General features: G+C 44.7%; 1 protein-coding gene across 3 annotated transcripts in view; it reads right to left on the bottom strand.

Annotated features, from left to right (window-relative positions):
* NUSAP1 (nucleolar and spindle associated protein 1) overlaps window positions 1-17480 on the bottom strand; it is a 33841-nt gene that overhangs the window by 15554 nt on the left and 807 nt on the right. For all 3 annotated transcript variants that reach the window (XM_085853050.1, XM_085853048.1, XM_085853047.1), the window contains exons 2-6: window positions 14343-14589; window positions 11657-11725; window positions 5329-5489; window positions 5028-5233; window positions 4313-4458 (exon numbers count right to left, since the gene is read on the bottom strand). In XM_085853050.1, coding sequence (XP_085709176.1) covers window positions 4313-4458; window positions 5028-5233; window positions 5329-5489; window positions 11657-11725; window positions 14343-14589 — 829 coding nt within the window. The remainder of the gene's footprint in view (window positions 1-4312; window positions 4459-5027; window positions 5234-5328; window positions 5490-11656; window positions 11726-14342; window positions 14590-17480) is intronic.

The following is a 17480-nucleotide window of genomic DNA, read 5'->3' on the forward strand; positions in this document are numbered from 1 at the left end:
ACAGGAGGCATTGTCAAATTATATATATATATATATATATATATATATATATATATATATATATATATATATATATATATATATATATATATATATATATATATATATATATATATATATATATATATATATATATATATATGGAGAGGGGAACATGAAATGGCAGAATAGAAAAATAAAAGGTTCAATGACAAAAGAAAAAAAACAAAAAAACAACATAAACACAAACAAGGAACTCACCTCAAGGTTTTGAAAAGAAAAACCGACAAAATAATTCAGTTTTGAACTCGGGACGGAAATGAGAGGTGAAGAAAGTACTCAAACTTAGCGCAGTGAGGGGGGGGAGGGGGTTAGGGGCGGGGTGGCAGAAAACAGGTCATGGTGAAGCCACGACACACCTACAAACTGCCACAAATAAATAAATAAATAAATAATGAATTTAGAATGTCATTTAGTCACATTAGCCATGGTCATAAAAAATAAAAGCACAAAGTTGCTTTTTCTGAACAGGAGGTCCAATTTGGCGGCAATTGGCCCATTCGTTTGGGCGTGATTGGAATTTCAGACACAGAAAATGACTTATTTATGAGATTCACCAAGTTTGTCACCTTGATGGCAAAATAGACCACGAGGGGCACCACGGAGGATTTTGGGCATGGAGACTTGAGAAAAATTGTAATTTATAGTTTTTCGCAATAAAAGTGCACAAATGCGGTTTTTCTAATGATAAATCAAAACCATTTTTTTTTTTTGGAATAGAATTTAGCAATATGGAAGTGAAAAACGACTGGCTCAACAGACACATTTTCTATTTAAATACCCCCACCCCCACCCACCTCGCAAATAATAAAAAAAGGAAATCCCCACCAAACAACTACATTAATGGAGTACGTTACCCAAAACCCAATACATTTCTAGCAAACATGAAAGTGAAAAATTGCCCAAATCAAGTTTTTATTATTCCCACACTGCATGGGTCCTCATCTATAAAGAGGGGACCATTTCAACTTTGGATGACCAGTGATTTGGGAAGATATGCAAAACTAACAAATTGGATTAATACATATACGAAACCTCATTCATTTTTTATTGCACAAAAACGAACAAGAAAAAGAGCAATCGGAGATTGCAGACTCTCGCCAGGACTTGTTTTGCGTCGCGTTTATGTAGTTTTGTGGAGTGCATTTTGTGGGGTGTCTGTGTACTGGTGTTACGTAATTAATGAGACAATTACAACTGCTGGCAGTGATGATCAGGTACCAAGACGTCCAGCTTTGATGGAACCCCGCTTTGATCGGACACTTTACCCTGACCCATGGCATTTATTATTATTCAATTGAATTCAGAATCTGAATGTGATTAAAATAAATTCAATTCAAATCAAATGGAAGACCAAATCGGTACAGTCCAACATTGGAGCAATCAGAAGGAACCTGAACAAGCAAAGAGTAAGTAATCACGAGGAACCTGGATAGGACTTAGATTTCAGCTGTTACTCCTCAACCCTCAAACCCAACCATGTGCAGCCAAGTGAACATTAAGTAATAAAATTTAAGCAATATGGCTGCTGAATCACATGACATCAATTTTTTCTTTCTGTGGACCATTTTATCCCGAGATGACCCTCAATTTTCATACTGATTGGATGTAGCGTTCTACATATGCAATTATGACGTCATGACAAAGGAACCTATGACGTCATCAAAAAATTACACTATTCCCCATGAAGAGTACTTGCCGTGTGCCAAATTTCTATTTTTTCCTTGTTGCGGTTTCAGAGATACAGAGGTCCAAAGTTTTTGCTTTTTTCCAACATGACTGCCACACCATGTGACCTATGATATCATAATTATCGTTAAAACATGCTACATGAGTAGTCGCTCCAATGCTGAAAATTGTTTGTCAATCCAACAAGCAGTTGCAGAGAAAAATACTCATGTTCTGTGTGGACAAAGACAAACGGACCCAAATGCAATACCCTCTCATCTGGCGAGGGCAACAAGCTTGCCCTTTTGCGTAAAAGCCGATATGTTTGTTGATCATTCACTTTCATTTAAAGGTCCCCCTGACGTGCAAAAGTACTGAAATTTCATTTATATATGTCCTAGAGGAGTTTTTCATCGTGATTTCAGATCTGACAACGTTTTCTTCACAATACTCATTCTGCAAAATGGAAAATTAAAAAAAACAAACCTTCGGGAACGCCCCTAAAAATTCTCCCGAAAGGGGCATAACCCACATGACGTCACGTACAGTATGTCAAAGGCTGCACGTAAATTACTCGGGTTGGTGGTCTTCGTGATTCTATTGGCTGTGTGTTTCCACATTTGATTGGTCGACTCAATCGCTTCGTTCGTTTTTGCTTGAAAAAAAATGGAACATTTGGTTTTGAATAATGATGACATGGACTTTGATTTGTCTGGTAGCGACAGTGAGTGTGAAAAATGAAGGATTTTGGTCTGAATCAGATGGAGAATTGTCGGATAACATAGTCACGGGAGGTGAAGTTCAGGCAGCTGGAAATGAAATACGGCCTTACCAGTTTGAGCCCGAAGCAGGACAAGCAGAGGAAACTGGCGATGAAATTACCGGCGTTCATGATGATCGGGAGGACATCGAAGGAAAACTTGGCAATAACTGGTTAGACGAAATCGTATTCGTAATTCAATAATGTAAATTCGACTTGCATACTGCTCGATATCAGAAATATTTCAGTGAGGTGACGTTAACAGCGCAGCGCAGCGGACATGTTGCTCTGCGGTGAATGAATCACAAACAATGCCGGCTATGCCATCGGCCGTATCTCTCCGCGCATAAAACGAAGCAATCTCGCTGTCCGGATACGATGAAAACTTGTGAGCAGAACACACCTTGCGATACAATTGTCTCGAGTAGTCCGATAAATCTGACGTTTATTCCTACTGTCGTCATGCAGCACCAGTAGAAAACAATGAAGAAAAGAGAATAATAAAATAAAGCTACAGCACGTCAGATTTATCAGCCTCGTCGGACGGACGACGGATTTATCGGACTAGTCTCGACTCTCGAGTTCACAAGTAACTTGTATTAGCATGCACACAATGTACAAGTCAATGCGTAAGAGTACCGAGGCTATGAGGCCGTTGTAATAGGACAGATAAATTTGTCTTTCATAGTTGTGCCAACATTTTTTCCCCTTTTCTTTTATTACAGCATTTTGGATAAATGTTAATGAATAGCTAGCCAATGGAAGCAGTACCTTCACTTTAGAATGAACCCATGCATGTCGAGTGCAGCCATACCTGGCTTGCATGGATGTGGAATCTTACCTATCCCAGCAGGCTGGTTTCAACGAACAATTCAATAAGCTGCAAAATGTGGATGAAGGTTTTTTACATTGTTTGATTTTAAAATTATCTCCTTGTCTCCTTGCACCTTGAAATGATGCAATATAAATAGTTAGTATTTTACTTGTATGTCCCTGTAATTTTTTTTTTTTTTTAATGGAAAGGTTAAACAGTCAAATTTTATATTTTGTGTACATGGTATAACCCTTTATTGTGCATACAAGTGTTGGATTTGTATACGACTACGACAAGGTAGTAAAGGGATAAATAATTTCCTCGTGATTGTTGTGCGTACGCGGCTCAGAAGCAGAATTTCTTGTCTCTGTGTGTGTGAGGAATGAGGGGTTGGGATGAATCGAGGGATGAAGAGAGCCCGTGCTCAAAGACACTGTCTTCGAAGTGGGCGCTGCAAATTACGCTAGTGTCGCTGGGGCCTTTCCAGTTTCCCCTCGTCAGCTTCACTTTAGATGTCCATATTCTTAGACGATCATCATCTTTCGGGAATACATGAAGGCTTACACCGTCTTTGCTTGTATTGCTGCATCCTGCTACGATACATCTTGCAGGCATTTTCGAAAGTACGGCTAAAACTATTAAAAAATATTTTGCGAATCAATCACTGGAATCAAGACGATCAGAGATTGCACTAACATGTGCAAAATGCATTTGTACGTACTTTATAAAGGGGCGCCACATCTCGACTCTATCCACTCTGTGCGAGTTACTGTATGTGACGTCACGCTGCGATTCGCTGAAGTCCATTTTTTTTAGGGGCGGGGCATAGCAAGTTGTGAAAGGCTCCAGAAATGATCGAAATATTGCTCTAATTATCCCATTTTTGATTAAAAAAAAACGGGTGATTTCTTCACTAGGAAGGTCAAGTTAATATAGAAATAACAAGTTTATTTTTCATGTCAGGGGACCTCTAAAGATAAATTTCTGGCAAAATTGCAAAAAAAGTGTAATCCTCAATTTCCAAGATCTACCTTGTTCATCCTTCAGTGCAGAGTTGTGTGAAGTTGTCTTCTTCCGCCTTGGTGGAACACTCGCCCCACCACCACCGGCAGGCACTCCTTTAGCTGAGGCTTTCTTTGGCTCTGCCGTGCCCGGAGCCGACTGAGTCTGCCCAAACCTGTGAAATAACTGCTTAAAAAGTGATGTAGGCAAATGAGAAGGAATCAGAAAGAACAATTTACACATTACCAATCCAGGAGTGGTTTCTATACCAACGGCGGCAAGTCTGGGCTGATCAAGCAATGCATCTGCGTGATTGAGGGGTGACTTGTGTGGAATGTAAAAATAAAATTGGAAAAAAAACAAACAAAAAACACCAACTGGAAGGGCACTCTGCGGAGCATATACCTCCGCCACACAATGCCGGATCCACCAAATACATTTTTGAAATATCATGCTAAACTGCATATCGTTTTGGCCCCAATCTTTCAATGGTGAAGAAGCACTTTAAGAGTTAAAAAAAAAAAAAAAATCGTAACCGGATCTTCACCAAAATCAAATCAATTCCTCCACGTCACACACCCAACCTGCCCACCAAATTTCATCCAAATCAGTCCACAATTTTTTAAGATATCCTGCACACATAGACAGACAGACAGACAAGACAGACAGGGGTGAGAAAACAACCTCCTTCCACCTTCGGTAGCAGAGGGAATAAAGCCTTAGGTATGTGCTCATGGACTGTACCTGAAGGTTACTTTGGAGACCGAGGTGATACTGGGTTTCCACGGCACCCTGGAAGCAGTAACTGGTGTTTTGGTTTTATCCTCTGGTTCATGCGAAAGTAAGCGCAGGGAGCGCCGTGCCTTACGTGATGGGGGCTGAGGTTGCCTGGTGGCTTTGGAGACAGGAATGCGACTGCGAAGAATTCGTGGTGAAGCAATCTCAGATACCTGTGATCAGACAAATGGATTTCATTCAATTGTTAAACCACAACCACAATATAGACTCATCCCATCCAAAGATGTGGCTGTCCAGCGAGGCTGACCTTTGTATGCTCCTTTCGAGTTCTGCTCAGTGGTGTTTTGGTTATGGAGCCAAGAGCTTTTTGCCGCTGTGCCTTGCGCTCCACGTATTCAGGCAGTGACTCCATCCGACTAAATTGCACACCATGAATGCGCTGCCAGTTTTTTCCTCCTGTTAGAGATCCTGAAGCAATGTATTTGGTTGTTAGTTATCCAATCCAATGGTTTCATCCCCCACCCCATGGGGCTCCGAAGGGTGCGATCAACACCCTTGAAGGATGAAACTTCTTGATGTGAATGTGTACCATGTAGCACTGCTCCCAGTGAGGGAGCATATTCCGACGTATTTTTTTATCAGTCTGTTGCTTTAGATTTGACTGCAAAAGATCTGGAGGAATTGACGTTTTATTTGCTTTTTTCTGTCTTGGAAAATGTTTCGCAACTTGGAGTGACACACAACTGCTGTTCTCAACAAGCTCATCAATTCGATTTTTCGATCATATTGTTGCGGATTTGGAAAACTATCGCACTCAACATTCAGGTCCTATAGATTAGTTATATCGGTAAGTATGTGTTTTATCAGCACCGTTACATTAGTTATATCAGCACCGTTACAGATTATATCAGATTAGTTATATCAGCACCGTTACAACGGTGCTGCAGAGAACAAGGACAGCCCTCTGTTCCAGGATTCTCCACGGGTCGAGTGGGGGAGGGGTCGAGCCGGCGGGGGCGAATAAAAGGGGAGGCAGAAGCTGGTCGAGGAGAAAGAGTGGAAGAGAGGAAGAGCGGAGGAGCGGAAGAGCTCAAGAGCTCTGGACAAAAGAGCATTTCCCCGACCAGGACATCTCGTCGTGCTGGAGTGCTCGTCTCAGGGAGCCTGTCTGGCCGGTCGTGGCCGACGCCGTCCTTATCCTCCTCACCACGACGGAGAGCTCGTCCCCGCAGGAACCGCAAGGGTTGCCCGCCGGTGTCCGGGTTCGGCTCTACTCTCGCCGGACTGACCAGCTTGAAGACCGCACGAGGCAGACAGGTCCAAGATAGGTCTCAAAAAAGACCATTTGGTCTGGTCATTTTTGGGTATTTGTGTGCGCGTGTGTGTCTGGGGCCCTGTCTTTAAGTAGTAAACTGTTAAGTGCCTTTGCTGTATATATTTGCATTTCTTATATTCCGTTTAGCTCTGCCCTTACGTGCTTCCCTCAGTCCCCACCTATTACATCATACAAAAACCGCCATTTGTTCAATGTTTCAGTTCGGTCGTGTCCATTCTTTCATTGACCGAGCATGTCGCGTGCTGAGGAATTTGCAGGCCACTACCGTGGCCATTGTAACGGGACAATCAAACCGCTTGGGTCGCACACGGAACGAGCTCGCTGAGCAGCTCGTTCCGTACGGGTGCCGTCGAGGGTGTGAAGACTCGGTAGGTCACCACGTGGTCTCTAGGTATTTTGAAAATTGGCGAATAACCCTGTACCACGTGGTGGAAATATTGACCCTTCACGGTCCAAAAAGGGACCCGTACTTTCCGGGTGATCGGTCGAGCAGACTCCGCAGCTCCATCTCGCGGCCGATGTCCGGCCCCACAACAATTGGTAGTCAGGAGTGCGATTCGGCCCCTCGGCCTCCGTACAGAAATTCACGGATTCGGATCAGGGGTGTAGGGAGTGAACCCCCGTGTCCCCAAATTACGAGCGTTTAAAAAAAAATAATAATTTATTTCCAGCACGCAACATGGCGAGCAAAGACGAGCTGAGGGAGGTGGGTAGTAGCAGTGTCGTGGTAGACGAACCTATGGCCCAGGACAGAACCACCGTGCAGGAACTTTTTCCGCAACCAAATCCAGAGTCCGTAATAGGCGCAGTGGCGGCATATGACTCGCTCCAAGTATACGGCCCTGCAGGATGTGGTGGACATCCTGTGATTGGGCAAAGGAAGCACTAGTTAATGGGATGGGTTAGCGTTAGTTAGACCAGCTTAATGGGGACATGGGTTGTTCCTCATGGAGCCCGTGGAATGGGTTAGAGGGATTTTTGGGTTTATTTTGGAAGACAAGGACAGACATGGAATGTGTAGTGGGGACGTAGCTACGTATATTAAATGGAACGTGCACTAGTTTAAGGGATGACGTGGGAGCACGAGTTAGTTCGGGGAATCGAGTTAAGAGGATGGCAGTGGTGGAGTGCATGAGTGAGTTAAAGGAAAAATTGGAAAATGTGTGATGAATGAGTGAGGGCCAGTGGGCCTGAGTGTGTATGGAGTGAATGTGGAATACATGGTGTGAATGACTGATTGGGAGGAAGAGTGAAACCCACCCAAGGGACCCCAGGGTCAGTGTAATGTTAGTTAGTGGGTTAGTCAAATTTACCAAAATGAGGTCGTTTTGTTGTTGGTGTTGAGAGAAGGCAAGGAACCCATTTGGAGGGGTGCAGGAGTTCATGGACCGGCTGGGAGCGTGGCTGTCAAAAGGTGAGTATTGTTTAGAGGGCACCCCAGTCACCGGACTAGTCGGCCAGAGTAGGCCAAGGGTCCAAGGGACCGGGATAGTGTAGTGGGCACGGGCGACCTACGGAATTGGACCCGTAGCGCCAAAATGCCATGTGGGCATGGAAGGGGGGGCAATGCCAGAGAGGGCAACCCCTCCGCGTTCATAGGGAGCTGGGAGGTTCAGAGACAGCCTCAGGGCCCAGCGGTGCCATGGTTAGAGTTCGGCAGAGGGGAAGTTCCTGCCAGTTGAGCCATGCTGCCCAGCCATGAAATTGTGCGAGGGCACGAGTGAAAATTTGAGGGCGAGGTCCAAATTTATAATGGACACCAACACAGGCGATGGGAATCATGGTTTTTATATAGTTTAAAGTGACAGGCGTTTTGAAAAGCCCCGGGGTAGTTTAAAAGTTAGTAAATGCTAGGTTAGTTAGATGTACCCCTTCGCACCATCCATCCCTTCGCTCTCCGTAGGAGGCTATTCTGAGGCTTTGTTGGGCCTCAAGACAGGATGCTAGTCTCTTCCCTATCCCCCTCCAAAGAGGATTTCAGGGGTTGGGAATAGGTTAGATGGACAGGATAGGTTAGCCGGACAAAGACAATAAAAGTGGGTTAGGGAGACGTAATTACAAGAAAAACCATTTCTATATCCCCCGCCAACTTCGTTGGTTGGCGGGGGATAAAAAAAAAGGGAAATAAATAAAAGGGGCTAAATTTGGTTGCTTTGTTGTTACAAATTAAGGGAGTGGGTATGGACAGAGACAGGCAAAGGCGATAGGTTGGGGGAAGACAGTAGGGTAGGTCCGAGCCCATTCTCAGAGCGCCGGCACCACCGCACTGAACAAGACCAGAGGCCAGCCAGCTTCACCTGCCAGCCTGTTGTGCAGTATCGCCTGTTCCGCATTGCCTTGCCTTGCCATGCCTTGTTCGCCTACCGCTGCCATGACCCCATGCCTGCTACCCTTTTGTTTGCATTGCCCCTGTGTAAGTCATCCATCACCATGTGCACCAGGATCGTCCAGTGTTTGCAAAGACTGCCCTGCTGGCAGCCACACCACGGGGTTTTGGCTGCATTGGTGCAGCCCATGCATCCAGTCCATTTTTGTGCTTTTGCATCCACCGCATCTTCCATCCAGTTCATTTCAGGGAGGAGCCAGGGACTGCATTGGGCAGCCGGCTACCTCTTCAAATGGCCTGTGGGATGGCATATAGCATGCCGGGTTAGGGTGAGTTGCCTCCAGCAGCTTAATACCGAAGAAAAAAAAAAAAAAGAAGGTTCAGTGACAAAAGAGGGACCTTTTGACCAGGCCCTGAAGACGTCTGACCTTCAGCTGCGGAGCATTCACCCTCACATAACTGTTGACATTGCTATGCCTTCTTTCCCACAGATGCCAGGTCCTGGGCCATGGTTAGTGTAAATAGATAAGTTAAGGTTGGAAATAAGTTCTGCCCCCACCTGCATGTTTTTCCTAGCACCAGCAATTTAGTTGTCGTCGTCCGTATGAGTCTGTGTGAGTTTGTTAGTTAGTTACGCAGCGCATTGGGTTATTTATTTTTGGGACATGCATAAAAAAGTCGCACTCAGGGATCCGAAGGTAAAATGTACTTGGGGTGAACTTACACATGCTGGTCACGCGCAAATTTGACGACTCGGGACGAGTCTGTAAAGGGGAGTGGGTGGTGTTGTGGATTTGGAAAACTATCGCACTCAACATTCAGGTCCTATAGATTAGTTATATCGGTAATAATAAATAGCTTCCTTTCCCTTGTCTAATGGGTAAAAAAATGTTAATGTGCTGCGATTTATTTTTATAGTTAAGATTTTGATTGGAAAACATCAGCAGCGACAACAGAAACGACCGTTACAATGGTGCTGCAGAGAACAAGGACAGCCCTCTGTTCCAGGATTCTCAGCGGGCCGAGTGGGGGAGGGGTCAAGCCGGCGGAGGCAGAAGCTGGTCGAGGAGAAAGAGCGGAGGAGCGGAAGAGAGGAAGAGCAAAAGAGCTCAAGAGCTCCGGACGAAAGAGCAGTTCCCCGACCTGGACATCTCTTCTTGCTGGAGCGCTCGTCTCAGGGAGCCTGTCTGGCCGGTCGTGGTCGACACCGTCCTTATCCTCTTCACAACGACGGAGGGCTTGAGCGACGCCAGTCCCCGCAGGAACCACAAGGGTCACCCGCCGGTGTCCGGGTTCGGCTCTCCACTTGCCGGACCGACCAGCTTGAAGACCGCACGAGGCGGACAGGTCCAAGATAGGCCTCAATAAAGACCATTTGGTCCGGTCATTTTGGGGTATTTGTGTGCGCGCATGTGTGTCTGGGGCCCCATCTTCAAGTAGTAAACTGTTAAGTGCCTTTGCTGTAGATACTTGCATTTCTTATATGCGGTTTAGCTCTGCCCTTACGTGCTTCCCTCATTCCCCACCGACTGCATCATAAATAAACCCCCATTTGTTCAATGTTTCAGCTGGGTCGCGTCCATTCTTTCATTGACTGAGCACGTCACGTGCTGGGGAGTTAGCAGGCCACTACCGTGGCCATTGTAACGGGACAATCGGACTGACGGAACGAGCTCGATAAGCATCTCGTTCCGAACGGGTGCCGTTGAGGGTGTGAAGACTCGGTAGATCGCTACGTGGTCTCCAGGAATTTGAAAATTGGTGAATAACCCTGTACCACGTGGTGGAAATATTGACCCTTCACGGTCCAAAAAGAGACCCGTACTCTCCGGAGTTTTCCGAAGAAGTACGATATGAATTCCGGGCGATCGGTCAAGCAGACTCTGCAGCTCCATCTCCGGGTAGTGCTCGCGGCCGACGTCCGGCCCCGCAACAATATTCCTTTATCTTTTTTTGGAATGTACACAAAAGTTGACCCCCCACCACCCCTGCAATATATATATATATATATATATATATATATATATATATATATATATATATATATATATATATATATATATATATATATTTTCCAAACTAAAGGCAATGGAAGTAACCATGAAGTGCTCAGATACCTAAATTACTCGACTCCTCCCTCCCTAATGAATTTAAAAAACACCACACGCCCACTTTTCAATTGCGATCAACACCCTTAGATATACATATTAGCATTTGTACCTGCTGTAACAAACTAGGTCACACTGATTAAAGCAAAAGTGTATTGGAATAGATGTCAATATAGATAACGGAGCACAACTCAGCACAATGCAGGTCCAATTGGGGAGTGCAAACCACAACATTGTGTCCGTACATTTTAATGAAAACATGCCCATAAGTAAAAGAGGATGAAGATTAGAAGGGTAAGAAAGCTAAGAAGGCAATAAAGCACAAGTTGGAAAACATTGCACGTAACAATCTCAATACATGCTAACCCCCGCTTTAAATGCGTGTGTGCGTGTGCGTGTATGTGGTGTGTAACAATCTCAATACACATGGTCAGTGGCCTCAGTCCTCCAGGATTTCAATCTATTGCTTTTCCTGTCTTCCAAATCTTGACATTCCTCAACAGTTCCATCTGGTTACACTCATCCAGTAAACGAGTACGTGTTGACACCCTCCCAAACTTCAAGCTTTATATCATTTTCCTTTTTCATCTGGGAAACTGCTTTCCCAAATACCCTTTCATGCCCTTCCCCGCATGTCTCCAAGACACCAGCTCACAAACAGGTCTTCATCTGCAAGATATTCAGCTTTCTACACACATGCCAACTTGACTAAACCTGAAGCTTTCTTATAACCAAGCAATGGATGCCACAGAGTCATCCCAGATTTTCAGTTTTGCACAACACACCACGACTTCAAATAAACCCCCACCAAAATGCATTGCAGGAATTTAACCTCCTAATGGACACTTTGCAAGATACAACTCACCAGGTGTTCCAGGCTGCCTCTGCTTTGGAGTCACCTTGCTAATTGCAATCTTATTTGGAGATGGCAAAACTAAAAGGAGGAAAAAAAAATATATACATTATAGGTTGTCATCTGCAAGACATTCAGAACCACATAGCAATTATATATATATATATATATATATATATATATATATATATATATATATATATATATATATATATATATATATATTGTTATGGCTGTGGAAATTTGCAATACACCAGAAAGGTCCTCAGGTTAGATATATATCGATAAGTTCATGTGTAGTTAGTCCACACCCGTTGTTTAGAGGGAATATTTGTGATTCATCCGGGCTGCGACGCTTTGAGACAGCTGTTTTTCTGGTCTACTCTATCGTTATTTTGGATCAAACCTACAACAGCACCACCTTCGCAACTTCCCGCACTCCGAACGCTGTTCTGCACGGACCACACTACGACCCTTTCTGCGTTGGAGAGGGTCCGAGAACGCGGGCGTACGGCGCGTGGAGAAGAAAACCAACAACGCCTGTGGGGGTTTTCCCGCCTGATGCTTCTGCCTGAATCCCCCCCCACCACCACGCTTGGTGTGAAGGGGAGGGGTGGGGCAGCTCGCTCCCGATTGGTGGATGCACGGCGTGAGGCGGTCGGAGTGGGGGCACGCCCCCCTTCGAGAGCTTTCTGGAAACGCCTCAAAGACAGGTGGAGCCGAGAACGGGGTGGAGCAAAGGGCGGAGCCCCGCTCCATAAAGGGAGGACGCGCGTAGGGTGCGTTCTTCCTTCTTCACCTTCCTCGTGGATCTCACTCCCTCTTCTCTCGTCCTGGTCCTGGCTTCGCGTTTCTTCTTCCTCACTAGCTCTTCCTCTTCCTCTGCGCTCGTCTGTTCTGGCAGCTGTGGAGGCTGGGTCTTGGCTCGTTCTGGTCCTGTGATCGCGGTTTGGCGGGCGGCCTGTCCACAGAGGCACGGACGGGAGACGTGGCAGCGCCGGTGGTGTGGCGGACCTACGCGTTTGGGCGAGGAGTGCCGGAGAGAGCTCGCAGACCGCGCGAGGAGTCGGGGCCAGGCGCGACCACGCCGACGGTCGTGGGAGGAGGACTCGATGGTCCAAAGGGAAGTCACCATTTTCTTTTCGGGGTTCTGTATGGATCTTGTGGCGCCATGTCTTATAAAGTAGAAACTGCTTAAGTGACTGTACATTTATTAATTATATTCGGTCGTAGTGCTTTCCCTTGCTTTTGTTTCTATTTGCCTGTATACGTGCTTGCCTGTTGTTCCTATTTGCCTGCTTACGTGTTGTATAATAAATGTCCTTGCTTGTTGAACTGTTTCCCGTTCGTCGTCTTTTCCCCGTTCGAAAGTTCCATCTTGCATCACGGAAGGGATTGGTAGTGGGTGTAGACACCCAATAAATAATCTGAACCATCGAGGTCGGCGATAACTCCGCTTGGTTATCCCTGCAGCAAGGAACGGGCCGCTTAAGCGGTTCGTGTCCGGAGTCGACCTGCGGCGTGGTACAACTCCTCGGTACGCTACCCACGCGGGTACTTAGGTATATCGACATTCGGCGATTCACCCTATTTTGCGCGGGTAGAATGCGGACTGGGTTGTGGTGAGGTTAAACCCTAGCTCCTTGGCGGTAGTTCCAAGAGGGTCACGACTGAATTGTCCGTTCCGGTGGGCGACGAGTCACGATTTGAGTTATGTGGCCGATCGCACGCGGGCGGGCCAGAATTCATAACAATATACTAGGTGAATGCACCCGGCACTGCCCAGGTTCTTTTTGAATGAATTTAATCTTCTATACATATGTCCGACGCGAGCACAGTATCAGTTCCCTATTGGGCCATGGCAGTCATAGGCTAAGGGGGTTGGTGAGGGGGAAACACACCCCCCCTCCCCGGCCGAGGGGCCTTGCCACATAGCCTATTACCTTCCCGGGGCCCATCCCGACATTTTTTGTTTGTGGTTAGCTCCTATCTTTCACCTTTCGGGAGATTAGCGCATGCAGACAAACAAACAAAAACTTAAAATCATATGTTAGATATATTGTATATGGCGTTGGCCCCATGTCATTCGGCTGAACTTGAAAAATTAACGTTACAAAATCAGGTGATGACGTCATAATTCGGAAGTACAATTATTTTACATCGGGACACTTCCCGGTACATGTTCTGTCAGCATGTGAAGTTTGGTGAGGCTCAGTCCAGTACTTTTCGCGTGCATAGGTCACAGACAAACACACAGACACACTTTCAACTTTATATATACTGTATATCAAAACATGTGGAGTGTGACGAGCACTCCACCGATCACAAGTGGACAGAGGCCACATCCAGTAAATGAGTGTGTTGCGTTTGTCAGAGTAAACGAATACTTATCACATTTCACATGTTTTGATTTTCCGCCAATCACATCATGTGCCTTCTGGTTGAATGGTTTACACGAGCAGGAACAATTGTCTGGGTAGCAGGACGACGGTTGTTCTGTGCGGATTATGCGGTTTTACCATGTGAGACAATCCGCGGTGATGCTCACCATTAGTCCGGAGGTGCATCTGATATTAAATTATATTATATTATATTATATTATATTATATTATATATTATACACTACACTTACTTTTCAACAAATAGAAAACAATTTGTGGAAAGAACCAAAGTCAAAAATTCCAGCACAAGGTCAGACCTTTCAGAGAGACACGTTGGTCTATCTCAGCCATAATGTCAGACCTCAGGTCTTCATCAAGGCTTGCTTTAAAGACTGCCACTTCGTCAGGAAGATTATCAGCTTGTTGACATTTTGGGTCTTGTTCAACATTCTGCTCTGCAAACAAGCCTTCCCCAATCTCAATGGTTTCATCCAAAACTGGAATAGGTTCATCTCCACCCTGTCTCGAGTAATGTTCCAGGAGCTCTTGTCGCAGCTTTTCAGCCTGCAGGAGGGAAAAAATAAACAAATAATAATAATAATAATAATAAAAAAGGATAAACACCCCCAAACAACAACAAAAAAAAAATCCATGACTAAAAGGTGAAGCATCCGACCGCGTCAGTCACGCAATATTCTAAAGGGCTCCTACTGTCGCAGAGTGCGTTGGGTTGGAGAGCGGTTGGGTGACTGGCTGGGAGATTTACTTGGAAAATGAGTTTCCTTTTAACAAATAAATAAAAAATGCTTGTTACCAGCCCTCCTTTCCAAGAGAGAAGCAGGACTTGGAACTTCAATGAAGCAGTTCCAAGAGTACAATGGCATAAACCCTGATTTGAGTATAAAGGGAGACGGAAGGAGAACAAACATAAATTTTGTGCTCCTTCCGTGTCCATAATGCGCTTTACGTTTACATCCGCCACCGAAGGTGGATGAAGATTACACTTTTACCAGTCTATGTCCATCTGCAAGTAGGATATCTCAAAAAGTTATTGCCAGATTCGGACGAAACTTGGTAGAAAGGTTGGGCGCGATCAGGTAAGAACCGATTCAATTTTGGTGAAGATCCAGATCCAGACATGATAATTTCCAAAGTGATTCTTCACAATTGAGAGATAGGGCTCAAAACGATATTTCAAAAAATTATGGACAAGTTACGACAAAACAAGGTGGATGAGTTATTGAGTTGGTTAATTGACAAGAACAAGCCGATTAGATTTTGGTTCAGGTCCGGATCCAGATCCGGCCAATCATTGGAACGCAAAAGGTAAACTGTTCAGACTGGCAGAGGTATGCGCTCTTCCGAGTGCCGTACTACTTTGCTGTTGCTTTGAGTAGTATCTAAAACTCATCGAAGCAATGCAAAGAGCACATGGTCACAGCCACGACACCAGCACATACCACGAGTTATAAACAAACATTTTTTGTGCGTTTAAACCGTAACTGAGCTTCACAGGCAGACAGACATGCAATGCATTTTTAGAAATAAAACATGAAGTCTTTATCAAACCCACAAGTGAACCGACGGATATGCACTCAAACAAAGTAACCTCAACTGACCATTAGAAAGTCGACACCCCCTTTCAAAATTTCCACCTTTTGGTACCTTACTACTACTCAGCGGACACATCCGAGAAGTAGTAAGGTACCAAAAGGCGGAAATTTTGAAAGGGGGTGTAGACTTTCTATAGGTACTGTATATTATTTGTGCTCATGTCTATTGCCACAAATTTTAACTGATCTTCTGATGCAGATCATATCAGTTGAGGTTACTTTGTTGGTACTTTATAGCCTGGAATGAAATTGCATTAAATCAGGCTTTCCACATCATCACCCACAACTTCCAAGTAAAAAAAACAAATTCTACAAATTTCAGAAAATTGATTAAAAATGCAAAACTAGAATATCTTGGTTGGATAAGTGTCCACCCCCCCCCCCCCCCCCGAGTTAATAATACTTGGTGGAAGCACCTTTGACAGCAATTACAGTTGTGAGTTTGTTGGGATAGATCTCAACCAACTTTGCACACCCTGATTGTGCAATATTTTCCCATTCTTCTGGATAAAACTGTTCAAGCTCAGTTAAGTTGTGTGGGAAACGTTGATGGACAGCAATCTTCAAGTCATGCCACAGACATTCGATTGGATTTAGGTCGGAGCTCTGACTGGGCTACTCCAGGACATTTATCTTTTTGTTTCTTAGCCACTTCAGTGAAGCTTGGGCTATGTGCTTCAGGTCGTTGTCATGATGAAAGATGAACTTCCATCCCAATTTCAGCTTTCCTGCAGAGGGCAGCAGGTTTTCCTCTTGGAATTTTTCTGTATTTTGCTCCATCCATTTTCCCTTCCATCCTGACAAATGCCCCAGTCCCTGCTGATGAGAAACATCCCCATCACATGATGCTTCCACCACCATGCTTCACAGTAGGGAGGGTGTTCTTTCGGTGATGTGCTGTTTTTGGTTTGCACCAAACGTAACGTTTTGCATTTAAGCCAAAAAGTTCCATCTTGGTTTCTTGAGCCCTCAAAACTTTATTTTCCACCTGGCTTCAGAATCTCCAGAGTGGTTTTTTGCACACTTCAAAAAGAACAAAAGGTGGGCTTTTTTGAGCAATGGCTTCCTTCTCGCCACCCTACCATACAGGCCAGATTTGTGGAGTGCTTGGGATATTGTTGTCACATGCACAGTGTTTACAAAGGGGGGGGGGGAGGGGGCACTTCTCCAACCAACTAAGATGTTCATTTTATCCTTATAATTATCTGAAATTTGTATAATTTGTTTTTCAATTGGAAGTTGTGGGTTACGATGTTTAAATAAAGGTGGAAAAAAAAAAAAAGAAGAAGCAGCAAAAAAGTGTTTCAATGAAATTTAATTCCAGGCTATAAGGCAACAAACAAAAGGTGAAAATTTTTAAGTGGGTGTGGACTTTTCATTGGCATTGGAGAGGCCAATTTTCTACTGCAGAAAATACACGAAAAATACTTCCGAGCAGAAAGGGAGCTGGACCATATTAAACACAGACTCGATGAGAATGAAGAAAACAATCGGAACGAACGCATCATGGAGCACACAATTGCCATGTTCCATGTGGTGTAAAAGCTGGTTATCTCGTGTGCACTGCGGGCATAAAAATTTTTTTGAAAGGCTTTCTTCTTATCATCGGCTCAACGTTGTGTGTGCGTGGCTCAAATTAAAAGGAAATTCCTATTTATTTACGAGTATGAAAGCCTGTCAAGCACGACAGGTTAGAATCATTTTATTTTAGATATTCAAGGAGACTGGAAGATACGTTTCATCGCAAGAAACGTTATTTTCAAACTCTACACGCACAAATGTGACCCTATTTTATCGTCCGAGACATTTAATTTTGACTCTACAGCCTCGCGAGCGTGCCAA

Source organism: Eptatretus burgeri, chromosome 13, assembly GCF_056783735.1.
Source record: "Eptatretus burgeri isolate ZD-2024b chromosome 13, Ebu_testis_v1, whole genome shotgun sequence".
NCBI lineage: Eukaryota > Metazoa > Chordata > Myxini > Myxiniformes > Myxinidae > Eptatretus > Eptatretus burgeri.